The sequence below is a fragment of the Leptodactylus fuscus genome, chromosome 6 (genome assembly GCF_031893055.1).
Source record: "Leptodactylus fuscus isolate aLepFus1 chromosome 6, aLepFus1.hap2, whole genome shotgun sequence".
In the NCBI taxonomy this organism is placed as follows: domain Eukaryota; kingdom Metazoa; phylum Chordata; class Amphibia; order Anura; family Leptodactylidae; genus Leptodactylus; species Leptodactylus fuscus.
The window spans coordinates 56,689,825-56,710,238 of NC_134270.1; the positions used below are offsets into that span (position 1 = coordinate 56,689,825).

At 41.6% G+C, this 20,414-nt stretch overlaps 1 protein-coding gene across 1 annotated transcript in view; it reads left to right on the top strand.

Annotated features, from left to right (window-relative positions):
• The window catches only part of CTNNBIP1 (catenin beta interacting protein 1), a 53,666-nt gene that overhangs the window by 28,956 nt on the left and 4,296 nt on the right, over positions 1 to 20,414 (top strand). Inside the window, exons 3-4 of the mRNA XM_075280056.1 lie at positions 796 to 911; positions 1,016 to 1,106. Of these exons, the coding sequence (XP_075136157.1) occupies positions 813 to 911; positions 1,016 to 1,106 (190 nt within the window). The 5' untranslated portion in view covers positions 796 to 812. The remainder of the gene's footprint in view (positions 1 to 795; positions 912 to 1,015; positions 1,107 to 20,414) is intronic.

The following is a 20,414-nucleotide window of genomic DNA, read 5'->3' on the forward strand; positions in this document are numbered from 1 at the left end:
CAATGTGTGCCAGCTCATGCGTGCTACACATTGAAATCAATGGGTTAAAAAGCCTTACATTGATTTCAATGTGTAGCGCCCGTAAGCCGGCACACATTGAAGTGAATGGGATCTGTTATGAGCGCTCACACTCTGACACGTGTCTGAATGCGCGGCGCGTTACTCTGTGGGAATGGAGCCTCACAAAGTTATTTAGGCAGAGTACAAAAAATAAAATAAAAATCTGTAGTTTATGGTATAACCCCTTCTAAAGGGTAAAAGGACCTAGTAGCTGATAAACGTCTTGCAGTACAAAACATGGGGAATTTAACAAGTCTAGCATTTCATGCCCCATGCCTAACATCCTCTGTGTTGATGCATGCTTCTTAATAAATTAGGGGCATCTCTAGCCCATCCATGTCCCAGAATTGATATCTAAGTTCCCTAGATGCTGGTGTGGATTTTGGCAATAATTCAGGCAGTTTATAAGTTAGAGTTAATTTGTTGGGCTACAGTAGCCTATCAATGTCCTGGCCGCTTTATTACGAAGTTGTATGAGCAGCACAGAAAAGCAAATGCATGCTATTTTTGTCAAAGAATAAAAGTAAAAATAGAAGAAAATGTGCAGCATCTTTGAGGCGTCAGTTGCTATCCTTGGGTTTTCAAGACACTCACCTGTTGTCTATTATTATTACATTATTAATAATAAACATTGCCATCTAGAGGTTGTCACTGCAATTGTTTCTTTAGTAGATAAGCAAAAATGTAATTTGCAATAAACCGATGTCTTGTGACTTATTATATTGGTTCTTGTAGGGACCAGGGCAGGGGGTATGAACCGTGAGGGGGCCCCCGGAAAGGCTCCGTCTGAAGAGATGTATGTTCAGCAGAAGGTGCGGGTCTTACTTATGCTTCGGAAGATGGGCTCCAATGTGAGTATTTGTGCCACTGTTGGCTGTAGACGTATATTTACTCAAGCATCTGGATTCACATACATGAGTTACATTTGTTATATGTTTACACTCTCTCCTTGTAGTTGACGCCCAGTGAAGAGGCGTTCCTGCGGTCATATGCCGGAGTGGTTAATAGCCAGCTTAGTCAGTTGCCTCAGCACTCGATTGATCAAGGTGAGTGAGAGATCACATTATTGGTAGGAAGAGAGTTGGGCTCCGTTCCCACGGAGTAACGCGCCGCGCATTCTGACATGTAAACACGTGTCAGAGTGAGGCGCTTCAAAACAGATCCCATTGACTTCAATGTTTGCCAGCTTATGCGCACTCCACATTGAAATCAATGGGAGGCTTTGTTTTAGAGTTTTTAAATTTTTTAAAAATATTTTAACTTTTTTTTTTTTAACGCCCCCCCCTTTTCCTTACAAACTAGAATCCCCTCTACAAGGTGCAGTGATTAAGATTATAACCAATTTACTGCTGACAGACTCCCTTTAACTAGAGATGTGGAATAAATATTGTGCTTTATAGTACATGTCATTATCAGCAATGCTGTACTAATTATTATTAGAGCACTTTCTTCTTTTCTGAATATTAACACTTTTTTTAAATAGGTCTTCTGATGGACTTTTTAACATTTCAGAGGGTTTTTTTTTTTTTTTTTTTTTTAAAAAGTCCCACAATTAGATGTAACCAGTAAGATGTCTTCACGACCACTAGAATATACTGCATAGGTCCCCGATCAGAAACTCTCAATGTTATGTGGTATGGCTCAATTCAGACAGTTCTGTTACAAACTCTTTGCTGTATGAAGGACTTTTTCCTCTGCCGGTTTCAGTTTTAAAACAATGGACACCCGACGGACCCCATTATAGTCAATGAGGTGCACCTGGCTCCGTATTTAACCTCAGTTACAGTGGTGCACATATCCTTTGTTTTGGTCTTCTGACCAAAGCTAGCGTGAGCTGTTCGACCGCAATCAACGTTCTGGAATTTGCGGCGAGCTTACGGGAAGCTTGTTTATTCCCATTGTGATCTCTGTCTTAAAACAATGGAAGGCAGAATTGGAGCAGAATTTGGCACTTTGATGCAAATTCCACCATGTCAACATACTCTAAAGAAAACACACAACAACCAATCAGAATGCAGCTTTAATTTTTCAGGAGCAGAATATAAAAATATAAAATGAAAGCTGCGCTGTGATTTGTTGCTGCGGACAGCTTAGACAGTTTTTCTTTTAGAAAGTTTTAATAAATCTGCCCCTATGTAGCTTATATTGACACATATTTTAAAGTCAAAACCAGTTGTGGCTCCTAAAGGATGAATACCTATGAAGGGCAGGTGTTCTTCTAAATTCCTGGTGTTGGCTTTAAAAACTGCTTAAAAAAAATCTGAATGTGTGTACTTGTCCTAACAGTCTTCAGACTAAGGGGTCCGGTCAGCAGATCTCTTTAACGCATCTGTTTTTTCATTAGTAAAAATGGATACAAATCTGCATCTGGTTTTACATTAATAAACCCATCCATTTGGTTTAACAGGGCCATGAATACTTGTGTGTAGATGGGTGAACCTTATGACATTTGTAAATTTTAATAAAGACCTGTACCATACAGCCACGTGTTATACATTGGGCTAGGTTCACATCTGTGCTGGGCTCTCCATTGTTCGGGTTTACCTGAGGATTTGAACGACTAAGAGCTGGACTGCTGTTCTAGCAGTTAGACATGGACACCGGCGGAACCCATTGACTAGAATGGGATGTGCTGGGTGTCCATCGTTTCAAAAATGAAATTGGCGTAGAGAAGGCCTCTATGCAGGTCTTTTCTCTCTGCTGATGATCAACAGTTTCTGTGAAACTCCATCGCAGATGTGAACTTAGCTTAAGCCTTGATGTTAATCAAAATTGATAAATCAATTTTCTAGTTTCTTTACAGTGAGATTCCCCTATTGTGGAAATTACTGTATATACAGAGCAATTTTGTGTAATCTTTTCATCATTCTCTGGTTAAACTACACAAAATATAACTCCACATCAATTGAATTCTTATGAAATTTGTCACTGCTGGTGCATTTATTCTCACAGGGTAAAGAATGATTTAGTGGACTATCCTATTATTCTCTACATAGCATTGCCAAAAATGTTGCTGCTACGGTATATATGTATTGAGAGAAAATGTCTCTTGTGCTGTCAGAAGGTGGCGCTATTTGTCATTGTTGTACAGCTCTGGAAGAAATTGAGACCACTGCAAAATTTTCAGTTTCTCTGACTTGTCTCTTCATTGGTATATTTTTGAGTAAAATTAACATTCTTCTTTTATTATATGAACTACTGACAACTTTTGTCCGAAATTCAAAGCAAAAAAAATTGTATTTATTTGCAGCAAATGAGAAATCATCAAAGTAAAGTTAAAAAAAAAAAAAAAAAAAAAAAAAAAAAGCCGTGCTGTCAGACCTCAAATAATACAAAGAAAAAAAGTTCATATTCATTTAGAAACAACAATACCGGGGCCACACGGTGGCTCAGTGGTTAGCACTGCAGCCTTGCAGCGCTGGAGTCCTGGTGTTGAAATCCCGCCAAGGGCATAAAACCATCTGCAAGGAGTTTATGTTCTCCCCGTGTTTGCATGGATTTCCATCCCATATTCCAAAAAAAATCTCAGGAAGAGTTCAGAAATCAATATTTGGTAGAATAACCATGATTTTTAATCCCAGCTTTCCTGCGTCTTGGCATTCTATCATCAGCATTTCACACTGCTTTTGGGTGACTTTGTCACTCCTGGCACAAGAATTTAAGCAGTTCTTCTTTGTATGATGGCTTGTGACTGTCCATCTTCTTCTTGATAACATTCCAGAGGTTTTCAGTGGGGTTCAGGTCTGGAGATTGGGCTGGCCATGACAGGGTCTTGATGTGGTGCTCCTTCATCTACACATTGATTGACTTAGCTGTGTGACATAGCGCATTGTCCTGCTGGAAAAACCAGTCCTCAGAGTTGGGGAACATTGCCTGAGCAATCATCAATGAAAAGCAAAGCAGAGCCAGGCTGAAGTTTACCAAATACCATAAGGATTGGACCATAGAGGACTGAACTAAGGTAATCTTCTCTGATACCAGGTCATCTAATGGTTAGACGGAGACCTGGAGGGACATATAAGCTTCAGTGTCTTGCACTCACTGTGAAATTTGGTGGAGATTCTGTGATGATCTGGGGATGCTTCAGCAAGGCTGGAATTGGGCAGTTTAATCTTTGTGAAGGTCGTATGGATCAAGCCGCATACAAGGTTATCCTGGAAAAACCCTTGTTTCCTTCTGCACTGACAATGTTTCCCAACTCTGAGGACTGGTTTTTCCAGCAGGACATTGCGCCATGTCATACAGCTAGGTCCATCAATGTGTAGATGAAGGAGCACCACATCAAGACCCTGTCATGACCAGCCAAGTCTCCAGACCTGAACCCTATTGAAAACCTCTGGAATGTTATCAAGAGGAAGATGGACAGTCACAAGCCATCAAACAAAGAAGAACTGGTTTAATATTTGTGCTAGGGGTGGCATAAAGTCACCCAAAAGCAGTGTGACAGACCGGTGGAAGGCATGCCAAGACTCATGAAAGCTGGGACTAAAACTCATGGTTATTCCACCAAATAATGATTTCTGAACTCTTCCTGAGTTAAAACACTAGTATTGTTATTTCTAAATGAATATGAACTTGGGGCCACACAGTGGCTCAGTGGTTAGCACTGCAGCCTTGCAGCTCTGGGGTCCTGGTGTTCAAATCCCACCAGGGGCATAAAACCATCTGCAAGGAGTTTGTTCTCCCCGTGTCTGCATGGATTTCCATCCTATATTCCAAAAAGACATACTGATGGGGAAAAAATGTACATTGTGAACTCTATGTGGGCTTACAATCTATATTTTTTTTAAAAAAATGAATATGAACTTGTTTTCTTTGCATTATTTGAGGTCTGACAGCACTGCTTCTTTATTATTTTGACTATTTTTGATTTGCTGCAAATAAATACAAAATTTTTTGTTTTGAATTTGAGACATTGTCAGTAGATTATAGAATAAAAGAACGATGTACGTTTTACTCAAAAATATACCAATGAAGAGAAAAATCAGAGAAACTGAAAATTTTGCAGTGGTCTCTTAATTTTTTCCAGAGCTGTATATGGACAGTCTGCTGTAATAGTGAGATGTGTTTTGGTAGAGAATCCTTGTTAAACTTTTGTAACTGTTTTTTCGATTTCTATAATACTTATTCTATCTATCTATCTATCTATCTATCTATCTATCTATCTATCTATCTATCTATCTATCTATCTATCTATCTATCATAATGAGAGAAAACTGGAGCTCCTTTTGGCTTACATCTTTCCAGTATATATTGGTCTTTACAATTCCTTTATTTTTTTTTTATATGGAACTAATGTTTTTATCCTAAACTTCAATAATTGGTTAAACTGCTGCAGCATATAATGTCATTACAGAATACAGCAAAAATCAATGAAAAGTCATTACAGAAACCTTTTTCATTGACTTTTCAATGGTTTCACTTATCTACTGTGATGAGTTAAAGGGGTTTTCCAAACTCGCTTGTTCACCAACCTGCAGACTGTGTGCTCTGTTCACTTGCTGGTTTTCTCGGTACATTGGTGGGCGGGGTTTCACTTGCTATCTCACAGACAAAGCCAGCTCTGCTAGCTCTCTTCATAGCAGTACATGTTTGCAGTCAGTAATGAGGGATAGTTCTAAATAAATTAGCACAGTATCACTGGAAGATGCACAATATGAAGCTGATGTAGCAGAGCTGGATTTGGTAGGTGATGAGAATCCCAAACTTACATGCTATAGGACCACGAGTCAGCTTGCAATATACTCACTTCTAGGCTGGGCTTACACGGCCGTAATGTAAGTCCGCAATTGAGGGTTTTCAATCGCGGACTATTTGCAGACAAATTATATTCAATGCGGCCTCTTACACCACCGGATAGTTTATCTCGGAAGCTGATACCACCACGGGTCTCCTCCCGCAATCGGAGCATATGTGTGATGTTGTTGACCAGAATCACAATCAAGTATTCATGATGTCACATTGGTTGTGATCTGAGCTCCACACTTCACAAAGTTATCCCCCCACTAGGAGAGCTAGCTACAATATGACGGTAACACATGGTGCAGTGCTGAATGTAACACCTCAACGGAGAGGGTTAATAGACACACCCATACTATCTAATAACACCCCTATTGTGTTCTAGTCATAAGTTGATACAACTAAATGACTAGATATAGATCTATATTCTCTATATCTCTCTACCTACCTACCTATCTATCTATATGGAAAGGAGCTGGCATCACAAGTATATTCATTCAGCTACATAAAATACCCCTCTACTGCAGATAACTACACTCACCGGCCACTTTATTAGGTACACCATGCTAGTAACGGGTTGGACCCCCTTTTGCCTTCAGAACTTCCTCAATTCTTCGTGGCATAGATTCAACAAGGTGCTGGAAGCATTCCTCAGAGATTTTGGTCCATATTGACATGATGGCATCACACAGTTGCCGCAGATTTGTCGGCTGCACATCCATGATGCGAATCTCCCGTTCCACCACATCCCAAAGATGCTCTATTGGATTGAGATCTGGTGACTGTGGAGGCCATTGGCTCATTGTCATGTTCAAGAAACCAGTCTGAGATGATTCCAGCTTTATGACATGGCGCATTATCCTGCTGAAAGTAGCCATCAGATGTTGGGTACATTGTGGTCATAAAGGGATGGACATGGTCAGCAACAATTCTCAGGTAGGCTTTGGCATTGCAACGATGCTCAATTGGTACCAAGGGGCCCAAAGAGTGCCAAGAAAATATTCCCCACACCATGACACCACCACCACCAGCCTGAACCGTTGATACAAGGCAGGATGGATCCATGCTTTCATGTTGTTGACGCCAAATTCTGACCCTACCATCCGAATGTCGCAGCAGAAATCGAGACTCATCAGACCAGGCAACGTTTTTCCAATCTTCAATTGTCCAATTTCGATGAGCTTGTGCAAATTGTAGCCTCAGTTTCCTGTTCTTAGCTGAAAGGAGTGGCACCCGGTGTGATCTTCTGCTGCTGTAGCCCATCTGCCTCAAAGTTCGACGTACTGTGCATTCAGAGATGCTCTTCTGGCTACCTTGGTTGTAACGGGTGGCTATTTGAGTCACTGTTGCCTTTCTATCAGCTCGAACCAGTCTGGCCATTCTCCTCTGGCATCAACAACGCATTTCCGCCCACAGAACTTCCGCTCACTGGATGTTTTTTCTTTTTCGGACCATTCTCTGTAAACCCTAGAGATGGTTGTGCGTGAAAATCCCAGTAGATCAGCAGTTTCTGAAATACTCAGACCAGCCCTTCTGGCACCAACAACCATGCCACGTTCAAAGGCACTCAAATCACTTTTCTTCCCCATACTGATGCTCGGTTTGAACTGCAGGAGATTGTCTTGACCATGTCTACATGCCTAAATGCACTGAGTTGCCGCCATGTGATTGGCTGATTAGAAATTAAGTGTTAACGAGCAGTTGGACAGGTGTACCTAATAAAGTGGCTGGTGAGTGTATAGAGGATTAACTCAAGTTGACACAGCAGGCGTGCTGGTGCAGCTACTAGGTTAACACTTCCTCACCTACAAGTAACTGCAGGGGATTCTAATAAGCTGACATGGCAAGCATGCTGGTACGACAACTAAGATACAGCTAATGCGTTTCCTCACTAATTAAATCCTAAAGTGATTCGTCAGATGTAAAACGATTCCTAACATTCTCTCCTACAAATAGCAACATTTTTTGCCCACTCCCCCTCCAGCATTCGTATGCAGCAGTAAGTGAGGCTGGTATAGCACAAAGTCCCCTCCTCTGGGTGACTGGTAATCCACCTGTATCACCTGGAACGTATTTTAAATTTGGTTTTTATTGGAAAGAAGATTTTTCAAATAAAGGAAAGGAGAAAAAGAAGGCAAGGGCCGGGATAACACGCTCCAGCATCAAGTTCAAGGCATAACATGAAAAGAGCGACATTATACATAAGTCGAATATACAGCACATAACAATTGTACAAACGCAGAAAATAACAAAAATCGCGCAATACGAACAAGTACGGCTCACTTCAGCATCGAGCCTATATAACTCCAACTGTATCTGGGAACAGAACAATGGGAGGGGGAGGAAAGGGGAAGGAGAGAGGGCGGGGGAGAACAATAAGAAAAGAAATAGCAACAACAACAAAAATCCCTATCTACGTCCAGCTCAGATTGACAGCAATTAAAGATTAGGTCTATGTCTAAGAATAAAGGAGGTGACCAGAGGTGCAGTTACCACTAAGATGTCAATAAGTATCAGAGGGAGAAGGCGTTATCCGAGGTGGAGGTTCCTTTCTGTTCCCTAAATACGAGAACCACAGCGACCATTTAGACTAGAATTTAGGAAAGGTGTGCCCTTTACTGGCCAACATATGCTCCAGGGTAAAAGCTATGTTGACATGATGGGTCAGCTCGTGCACAGTTAGGCATAAGGCAGATTTCCATTGTCGAGTAATCATAGACCTATCCGCTAGAAGTATTTGACCCAAAACGACATGTGTACTTGTGGGGAAAGAGCAGGGGTCCAAAAGACAGAGCGCTAACCCTGGAGAGGGGGAAATGGTGAGACCTATGTATCACCTGGAACCTAATGTGTGTGGAGTCACTGCCATGTCGTTGCAAAACATGTCTAGCGATAGAGGTGTCCTCCTGTTGCAAGATGTCATTGAAATGATCAAGAACCCTACTGCGGAACTCTCTAATTGTTGTCCCAAGTAGATAACCCACTTAGATTTGCAAAAGAACGCATCCTATACTCCCTTCCTGTTGAGCTACTGTGGAAAATCTTGCCAGTCTGGATGAAACAACATGCCTTGCAAGTACCGCAGCAAAAAGCCCCCACCAATTTGTCACTATAATCCTGAAACCAGTTGGTGGGGGAAAACGAGGTGTAGTGACCCCTCTCCCACCAACCGGAAAACTGAACGCATTAAAAAACGGTGAGCAATGAAGCCACACGGACCCCATAGACTATATTGGGGTACGTGTGTTTTTTCCGCATTGCGTCTGCACAAATCCTGCAGAGAAAGAGGTGCTGCAATAACTACTTTTCTTTCCGCTTGATTCGTGCGGAAAACACACAGACCCCATTATAGTTTATGGGGTCCATGTGGTTTCATTGCTCACTGCTTTTTAATGCATTCTGTATTCCGTTTGGTTGGTCCCCAAGCGGACTCCCCGAACGGAATACCGAACGTAGATGTGAACCAGGCCATATTGATGCAAAAGTTATTTAATTTCCTTCAGTTGTCATCAAGGATACAGCCCTGTTATCCAGTGCATGTAGGTTGGATAACACAGGTGATAGGTGATGTACTGCATCTTGCATATCAATAAATGGACAGGTCAACACTGGTACACACGTTTTAAAGGAATTTTCCAGGCTAAAACTATTGATGACCTATCCTAAAGATATGTCATCAATATCAGATTGGTGTGGTCTAGAAGCAGATGGCTCTGTTCTCTGTGCAGTGGCCAGATGAGGTACTACAGATCAGCTTCCATTCATCTGCATGGGACTAAAGTTCTGCCACTAGAATAAACATGGCTGTCTGCTTCTTACTCTAGTCTTTGTGTTAGCTGCTAAAAACTGCAAATCGGTGACAGGTGGCTGACTTCCCACAGATTCCATATTGGTTGACCTATCTTTAAGATAGGTCATCGGCATTTTTAGCCCGGAAAACCCCTTTAAAGGGGGTCTACCACCTTCCCTCAGCATATTAAACTGTCACCACCACATTACAAAGCATATTACAGTAATAAACAGACACCCTTTGTGTGTCACTTTTGTAGAAAAACTTTGAAATGAGGCAGTTGATGCTCCTTCAGCTCCCTGGAGCACTGGTGCTACCACTTGGACTACTACCATCTCCTGCCTGCACCACCTCATGCAGTCCATTTTGATCCTCCAATTATTATAACTTCCCCCATTGAGCAGCAGATATGTAATTGATTACAGGTGTAGGTGTGAAGAGGGTGTAAAAATGCTTCTCACTGCTCCATTAAGAGGATCTTAAAGGCTGCTATTGGGTAGTGTACCTCTTGGTGAGAGATTTACTGCTTCACATGTCTCTACAATGTACTTGAAGACATTTTACCCAGTTGACAGACTTTGAGAGGGGAAAAGCATCATTGGACTGAGATTTTTTTTTTTTTTTTTTTTGCATCTTGGCGATTCTGACCTAGCTGTTAGGAGTAGTTGGGGCAGTGATCTGAAGAGACCCCCAGAGTATAATAATTTCATTTCGGCTGTTTTTGGTCCGCACACAAAACTACTGGGCAAGTTCGTCTAAGTGCCGACCCCTCAGGAGTTTGGGCTGCTGTGCCACAGAAATATGCCTTGTGTGACTTTCTTGGTACGTGTGACGGTGGTTGCCGACCCCTGGCCTACTGTCTTGGAGTTTTGCCATCTCAGCAATTTATCCCCAGTCCATCAGATAAGTTGCAGATCAGTGGGGGGTCTGCAGGGCCGGCGTCAACGCACGGCATAGTCGGGCAAGTGCCGGGGCCCACAGAGCCTCTGGGGGCCCCCCGGCACTTGCCTGTCCCGATTTCAGCTCATCGGCGTCCTGCTTTAATCGCCTATGTGAATGGAGTGAGAGAGTGGAGAGAGGAGCGTCGGGGGAACAATGGAAGGTGAGTGTGTTTGTTTTGTATTATATTAAGGTGGAACATAATGAAGGGGGCCCATGAAACTGGGGGGCAAATGAAGGGGAGGGAACGGCATGACACTGGGGAAGATGAAGGGGGTGGGGCGAGAACGGCATGAAACTGGGGACAGAGATGGAGGGGGCCCAATGAAACTGGGGGGGCAAATGGAGGGGGGGAACGGCATGACACTGGGGACAGAGATGGAGGGGGCCCAATGAAACTGGGGGGGCAAATGAAGGGGAGGGGGGAATGGCATGACACTGGGGACAGATGGAGGGGGCCCAATGAAACTGGGGGGGCAAATGGAGGGGGGGAACGGCATGACACTGGGGCAGATGGGGGGGTGGAACAGCATGACACTGGGGCAGAGACGGGGGACATGAAACTGGGCAGATGAAGGGGGAGAATGATGAAACTGGGGACAGAGGTGGAGGGGGGGACATGAAACTGGGGGAGAGATGGAGGGGGGGCATATAATTTACGGGTGACTGTAGCAGGATTATACTGTGGGAGCACATGATAAATGAATGAGTGGGCGGAGTCAACATAAGTGGGTGGAGCCAAATTTGCCACACATTTTTTCCCCTCTTTCTATTCTTTAACAGTTGGGAGGTATGGCGTTGGTGACGCCACACTCCTGCGTGACGTCACTTGCTTCATCTGCAACACACAGTGTCTCGACTCCCCCGCCTCCTTTACAAGGGGGCCCACTGAGGGTCTGTCGCCCAAGGGCCCATAAAAACCTGGAGCCAGCCCTGGGGGTCTGACATACTAATCACAAGATTGCCGCATTCTTTTTCTCAGCCTAAATGGAGCAATGGTCAGAAAAGTGGAACTCTTACTCATTTCAAAGCGACCGCCATAGGTAGTAGACTGCTATACTTTGGCAGTCACATTGTAATGAATGCAGTGTGGATGCATCTTTTGTACCACTGTTCCATTCAGACTGGAGTCTGTGTTGTTCTCATGATCTTCTGTTTGTTCCATATCCAGTCCTCACTTTTTTAATGGAATTATCTATGTAAAATCAAAGGCTTGGCTAGTGCAGGCAAACTTATAAGAGGAGTGGGACAGGATGGATGAAATCTCAACTTTCTCTATTAGCCACTGGTCCCCTCCTACAAACTCCTCAACAGAGAAAATAAAAATTTGCAGACTCTGTGAATTTATGGTCTATTGGCCACCCAAATTTGTATTATTACATGGCTAAAACTAGCGTTATAATTTTTATGTTGTAATTCCCAGTACTGACTACTAGATGTCGCTGCAGCACCCTGTAGCAATGAGACGTTGTGTCTTTCTCATCTCGCCCTAGGGATGTTTTTTTGTTTTTGTTTTTTTGCTGACACACATTATACAAGTCCCTGCAAATGAAGGGAATCTGCTTGTACTTGAATTTTAATGTTTTATAGAGTGAAACTATGGACACCAACATACAAGACTGCAAGCCAAGGATAGATCTCATCATTTCCTCTGCTGTGAGCAGATGCTGAAGCTCCTCCACATAATGCATACACTCAATGGTGATATTTCATAAATGCTTATGTTGAGGGCTGTCTATCCAAGGGGAGCAGATTGTGTTAATTATTTGTCTGTTATCGTAGCCCACAATTTAATAGAAGACTGATAGAGGACAACCTGAACATAGTTAGATAGAGGATGTCTGGGATTTGCATGACTGCGCTTGTGAAATCTGCTGTGGAGAGTTTAATTAAGACAGTACAATTACCCAGGCAAGGCTGATTTCTCTTGACACATTGTAATTAACTGCAACCGGTGCCTTACATGTAGCATCCTGACGTGGAGCATGATGGCGGTAGTCACTTGTCATATATGATAAAACTCAGGTGACAGTACTACTCAAGTCCATGTTAGGTCTCCATAAGTCCATGTTCATGTTTAGAAGGATTATGTGCAGTGTGGAATAAGTCAGTGTTTGTGTCTTTTGCCGAAAAAAGCATATGGTTACTACTTTAAAGCCCTGAGACCATGTTCACACAGTGTGATTTGGTTTATAATGAGTATTAATTAAAATATATACCGGTATATAAAAAAAAAAATTAGACCTGTCTTCTGGTCCTTATTAAATGATTGCATAGGCATCCATGGTCAGGGTAGGTTCATGTTCTTATTTATGATGTCAGCGCACCTCTTTGTTCCATGTTGTGCATATGTGTGTTTAGATGCAACTTTTTTTTTTGTCCATGTGCAGTTTTCCCCGTTTTGGTCAAAAGGCACAAAAATGACACAATTGCCCCCTTTTACTGTTTTCTAACTTGACTGTCTCTATTAGGGCTCAAGCATGCGGAGTTAACGTGAGCGTATTTTAGCAAAATACACATTTATAGAATACACGTGTAAAAATAAAACTCCCATTGACTTCAATTAAATGTTTTACACATGTATATTAAAAAAAAAAAAAAGCGTAAAAAAGTCAGGTTTTTGGCACATTTTTTACCGCATTTTTTTTTTTACACGTGTAAAAGATTTAATTGAAGTCAGTGGGAGTGTTATTTCTACACGTGTATTCTATACATGTGTATTATGCTAAAATATGCTTTCTGTTAACTCTGTGCACAGGCCCTTACACTGCCCATGGACTGGAGGGCATTAGAAAGGCGCAAGTCATAAATATAACGTAAAAAGGATCTCCATTTAGGCAACATCCCCTTTTCTCACCCAAAAGCAAAAGTGGCAAGAGCAGCATTACAGGAACTGAAAAAGCTGCAAATGCTTCATAAACAAAAAAAGACCTCAAAAAATGCAATTTACACCCAAAAATAAAAAAGCATGCAAGTAGCTTTAATAAATGTACCCGAGTAAGCTCTGAGTTTGCAGCTTCACAAGCACTATCCCAATATACTGTCTATGCCTCTAGGTGAACAAGTATATAAAATAGTTTAATAGTAGACAATATTATCCTTTGAGCTGAAAGAGAAGCATAATGAAAGAATTTTCATTCCACATTTTGTCAAGTTGCTTTTATTTTGTCCTTTCACAGTCCACCCACTGGTTTCCTATCAAACTGTAGAAATCGACCAGTTTGTGTGTTGTAATGAAGCAAGAGCCTGAATGTTTGGTGTGCTGCTTAGCACCAGACAATGCTGTCCATAGGTGACAATGCCTCTTAAGCATATATATTGAGGAAGAAGGTACAGCGCACCTGTAGTCATGTATAAAGTCACCTGATTTTGTAATATTAATCACTGCAGACATCTTTTGTTTACCACCATGGGATCAGAAGGAGCTCCAGGTATATATACAAATTCCAGTACAGTGTGTGCAAATATCACCATATATCAATCATGGACATAGGCTTAAAGGGGAGTCTGTATTCAGAACACTCCCTATGGAACCATAAGCATAGTCTAACAGCTGGGTTTCAAGTGAATAAAATGTTGTTTTTTTTTGCTGAGATAATTTTTTCCCCCCTCCCTATATGCTAATAATAATGTTTGCTGCAACTGAGGGTGTCACATTATCCCTCCCTGCTATGATTGACATGTACCCTCCCTAGCCTTGTCTTTTAGGCTGCGGCCCCACGTGGTGTAAACACCGCTATTTGCTCAGAAACGCCACAGAATAAATCTCATCGTTTTACAGGCAGAGCAAAGTGGATGAGATTCTAGCGAATCCCAAACCCACATTGCAGTGAAAATCGTGCTGCGGACACACCGTGTTTTCCAAGACCAGCACGTTTTTGGAAATCGCAGCATGTCAATTATATGTATGGAAATGCTGGCAGTTTCCCCATAAGTATGACTGAAACAGTCCACTGAGGAAACCTCTGCAAAGTTTCTGTGTAAAGTGCTGCAGGAAGAATTGTGATGCATTGCCCCCATGGTTTTTCCCACAGCGCTTTCTTGCTTCTGGATGCTACGTAGTATATACAGCTGAGGGAGTAGAAATAAAACATAACTTGTATTTTTTAATATATTAAAATTGTGCCCATTATAGCATAAAATATTCCAATAGGGAGATTCACTAACCAGTAAAGAGATAAGGTAGATATAGCTTCTATCTCTTTGATAAAGTGAAACTCTCCCCTTTATCTTTCCAATTGGCAGGAAAAAATAGATAAGTATTCCATTTGTTCAGCAGGACTTGGAGGAGCAAGAGTTAATATGCAGCATTAGCTCCCAACAGTACTCAGAGGTCTGACCAGGTAATGATATAGCCAGTATACAATGGATAAGCAGCAGTCCTATCTATCCTCTGGTTCAATTTAAATGTATTGTAAGTCCCTGAACTATTACATGGAGAAAAAACTATTTCCTAATACCCTCTATACGTATTTCACTAGCTGATATTCTAGCTCATCAGGAGGTTTTTCTAAGGAAAGATGAAAGCTGCAGTGAAAACTGCACTTCCCACGTCCTTGGTGGTAGGACGTGGTATTAGGTTAGACTGCAGTATTTCTACTCCCTCAGCTGTATATACAAAATATTTTGAGTAGAATACCCGTCAGTGAATGGATGCTACGTAGGGCCTAATAGCAGAAAAATAGCTCTTTGGTGTGATGGGAGTACCGGTGACACCCGCATTGCACCAAACCGCTAGATTAGCATAGCAGAAACATTTCTTTGCATCAATCAGGAAGCAGAAAAAAGCATTTTATTTACATGAACCCTGGCTATGTAGTTGTACTTGTAGTTCAGTAGAGAAAGTCCTAGTGAAATATTAGTAATGCCTACATTGATGCTGCAACACAGGCTGTTCTGTAGGAATATGAAATGAGCAACAGCTCCCTCTAGAGGACAGGATGTGTGCATCATTTCACTCCAATGTTGCCTGCTTAGGGTGAGATCAGTGGCCCTTAGAGGAGGTAGATTTACTTTACCCCCTCCCTGGGAGATGTTCTGCTGCTTTGTTCTTTGTACAAAGTAAAATGAAACCTCCAAGCTGCAGACACAAAACTCAATAACCAGGGTCAAGGGCAGCGATTAGAAGGAACTGCTGTGCAATCTGGCCGAGCTTCTGCACAGAATAGATTGACTTTTAAAGGGACCCTGCTGCCCAGAAAATGATTTCTTCAGCATGTATATAGAGCTCTGCGGAAGCTTCCTCCATGATTACAAGATGTGATTTATGGCAGCAGAATCAGAAGGAACCTACAAGGACTTTCCCTAAATACTGTAACAGTATTAATGGCTGTCACATGCTGCTTAGATCAACTTTAGCCTTCCAGAACCACAAGTCCCAGCATGCTCCTGCCAGCCGGAGGTTGACACTTCACATTCGTCACCTGGTCACAGAATGCCCAAGGATGACCTATAAGTATATAATAGCATTAGGTAGCTCTAAGGGATTTTCATGTCAAGCTTTACCCTTTATGAATAATCCTCCTTGATCTGACCACGGCTTCACTTCTATGTACAGAGCTTGGCCTGTTGTGCTGCCTCCAGCCACAAGAGGGTACCAGTAGATACAAGCTTATCATTAGACATACAATGTTGACAAATATGACACAAAAATGCAATGATAAATAATAGGACGATAAAATATTAAATATATAAACTAAGGGAATGATAAAGTGATTGAAGAAATATGCATCATCAGTGCATCAATGTTTCATAATACATACTTTATACATGGTTATTACTGTTTTGTTATATACCTAGCAGACCTTATTCACAACAGAACCCATACCGCTGTTTAAATTACACCCAAAATTTAACACCTTTCTTGTGTTCAGCGGGGCTAGATTAGATTTAAAACCTGCTGGATTCAAAGCATCCTCTGTGCTTGGCCTAGGGCCTTTTAACTGTCCATCGTGTTAAAGGTTTGGCTTGTAGACCTTTTCTTTTGCTGAAAACCTATTATCGCTGTACCTATATATTATCAGTATGGCTGCTACTATCAGCATTTAGCCACAGTTCTGCAAAGAATAGAAAAAAAAATACAACAAAACCACTAAAATAAAATCCAGAATGTGATCAGCTCAAATGTTATAAATAGTCCTATTAGATGAGCGTTTACAAGAAAATATCTCCCTACACAACACAAGCAGATGATGGTGCTAGTGTAGGTGGCTGTTGTGTAGGCGGACCTGTCACTTGCTGAGCCCTTCCCCAGTATCTGTGCTGCTTTTGTAGGTTCTACACCTTAACAGCCTTCTGTGTGGTAACAGGAATATATTAGATTATCCCACATTACTGCTACAGAGGGAATATCTAATGTAATATTATAAAACATGGCTGAACAATTTGGCTGCATTCACATAAACTGGATTTCAGCTAAGGCACCAAGTTGCGGAAACACGGTTTGTTTGTTTTATTGCAGATTTTGCAGCATTTTTTTTTTCCAGACAAAGCCAGGAGTGGACTGAGCAGAGGGTAGAAGTATAAGGCTGCACTTACATGGAGGAATTTGATGTAAATTAAGGAGTGGATTTTGCCCCTGAATCTGGGGCAGATCCCTCCTGGAATCCACTTCATATTCCTATATATTTCAGCCATTTCTAGTTTTGGCTGAGAGAATGAAGTAAAGTCTGCTGCAGAAATTGCTGTGTTTCTGCTATGTGAGACCTCCGCCTTTATAGGGTTGTTCAGGCTAACCACTTTTCCCACTTCCTATATATTTCCCATTCCTTTTGTAGCCACTCTTGGCTTTGACTGAAAAAAAACAAAACAAATCTGAAACAAATTCTTAATTCAACAATTCTTAAAAATTGTTTCTCAAAAATGCCATTTTCTGGTGACACATTGGGGAAAATTCATCGATCTCTAAGCAAGAAAACGGATATAGATGCATGACATGAAGTCCTGATCTGCGCCTCACCTGACACATTCTATGGATATGGGGGAGGGGGGCTGCACAAGCCAGAGTGATTTATTATGACACGTGCCACTTTTCTGGTGTGAGTTGGAATGGAAATCTATGCTTGTCCCTACCTGGCGTGGATTTTCGTTCTGGAACATCTTCATAAATCTTATTCCATGAGCCAGTCTAACCATTTATTAAGACTGGCATATAATATGCCAATCGTAATACATTTGCAGTGTCTTTAATCTGCACACGATAGGATGAAATTCATGGGTTAGATCTCCATCCTGCATAGTTAACATTCTCATATCCAGCTGTGTACAAACCTACAGGCAGAGATGTTTGCAGTCAAAGGATCCGTTCTCACGGAGTAACGGGTTACAAAGCCTCGCTTTGATTTCAATGTGTAGCGTGCGTAAGCCGGCACCCATTGAAATCAATGGGATCTGTTTTGAAGCGCCGCGCTCTGATACGTGTATACGTGTCTAAATGAGCGGTGTGTTACTTCGTGAGAACGGAGCCTAATATTCATTAACCTTGTGCATATATGGATAAGGATCTTTACATTGTAATTACTTTCATCATTATACAGACCAATGGTGTTATGTAGACTGTGGGATGGAAGAGGCTCCCCATTATAAAGAATAGTAAAGGTTTTATGGTGTGTGGCTGTTGGGGTATGCTGGAAGTTGTGGTGTTATTGCTGTAGAGCCATAGGTTTCTGACCTCTGCACTCTTGGCAATAAGGGATATTTTCTTACTATAACCTACTTACAGTAAACCTGTAAACTGATGCAAGGTTGTGGTTTGCAAGAATTCTTAAATTTTCCAAATGTATTAAAACTTTGCACTAATTCTGTTTCCTATTATTGGTGCAGATGCCCATCAATCATGAATTGTTATAAGGAGTAGCCATTACAGTCAAAGGGCTTCCACCCACACAAACCCTAGATGCCATGTGTATATGGTGCATTCAGATGCTGAAATTGAGGTGAAGGTTAAACTTTATCAGAGAAGAAAAATCCTGTGGTTTCAATGCGGTTGTGGTTTCTGCAGATGAAACATGTTAAATGTGTATTGCCTGTAAAATCTGTAAATCTGTAAAAACAATGGGTTAACCACATGCATGTAATTATCATTATTTATTTATTTTTTAATAAATATGCATTTTCGAACCACAACTCAACCGCAGTATCTGAATGGTCGCCGTCCTTCAGCTATTGCCTTGCTGCAAGGTCTTTGCTATACTTTCACATTCATGAACTAGCATGCCCAGGATGAGCAGATCTCTAGGGCAATCGCTGTACAATATACAGTGAATACACATGGCTATATTTTTTGCAAAGTGTGCATGTCGCATTTATAAGGCAGTCTGCTGCTGCGGTTTTTCTGTGTGTCCGTGGATGTAGCAGTAACATTTCTGGAGATGTTCCTCTTTGGCGCCCTGCATACAATCCTGGGGTCACTGTGGCTTGTTAATCTGCTAGTCTGCCGAAGACGTCTGAATCCACAGTGTTCTGTAATGTTCCGTCCTCATTAGGTATCCAAACGTCAACCTGCAGCTTTTCCGTGCCCTCGCAGCTTATCCGTCCTGTCGCTATGGTAACTGGAGAGAGCGGTCTCTGCGCTCTGCTGGTAAGGGAAGCGGCTCCCAGTAGGATTGTGATGGGGGGGTGGGGGATTATTAAAGCTCTGGTTCTTGGCACATCCCCTCGACTGTCAGTGCACGTACAGCACATAATTCACAGCAGCAGAGTAGCTGAGCCATTCTTTGATATAGTGTGGATTCAGTTTCTCCAGCGCTGAAGGTGGTTGTGATCGGGCAGAATAATTGGCAAACTGTGTGGGTGCCAGCTACAAAAAAAAAAAAAAAAGTTTCTGAGACATTTCAGCTTTGTCCTGTATTATACAGTATATGAAAGGATGTGGTAGGAGGTAGATCTATCTGGAGACTTCATTTACAAGTCATTCTAGATATTGTGGCAACTTATTGTGCAGAGCTGTACTGAATATTCCATAGATGATAATGTAGCAGAACTTGTCCTGTCACTCCAAGAACATACAAGCACCCTGAAATATTTCTGCATCATAATAGATGTGCTGTGGCTGCTTTCACTCCGCATATTTTATTTTGTTTTTTTTAGTTTCAGGCAGGGAATCAGATTATATTGATGGGTCTGTGTTTGAAACTACAGTAAATAAAAATCTACTGTATCAATCTGTTTTTTTTCCTAAAATAAAGCTATATTCACACAAAAATAAATAACGACCATGTGACGTCCGTTTTTAAGGACGTCAGATGGCAGCATTCAATTTAATGCAAGTGAATGGGGGCTATTCACATGACCGATATTTTTTTACTGTCCCTTTTCTGCACAGTGTGGCTTAAGCCTTACGCTAGGTTCACACCTGTGCCTGGTTTTCTGTTCTTCGAAAAACAGAAATCCAATCCAGTTAAAAAAAGGTTACCCAGGACCTCAAAGACTATATAAAGGGGTCCACCAGGATTATGCCCAAAAATTGCCTCCACATTTTTTCAAGCGGAACGGGGAACTGAATCTCCCAATGGAGACCGAATGCATGTGTGAAACAAGCCTAAGGCTGCTTTCACACAGTGGTTTGTTTGTTTTTTTTGTATCCTGCAAGGAATCATTTTTTTAATGTATTTTTATTTATTTGTAGATGCCTTTTTCTATCTGTTATGTAAAGTTTTTCCGATTAAGAAGTGGCAATAGCAGCTGCATTAGATGCATAAACTACATCACGGTAGTGATGGCTGCAGACCCATTTTGATGCGAGTACTGGTACATACACTTTAGGCGCTATTGCATACAATAGATCAGTTTTGGAGGGTATTTAAAAGATGGCCTCCATTGAAGACAAGATGGGTTCCCATAACATAATGCTGTAGACTTATGTGCAGTTGTATGCAAACCTGTATCA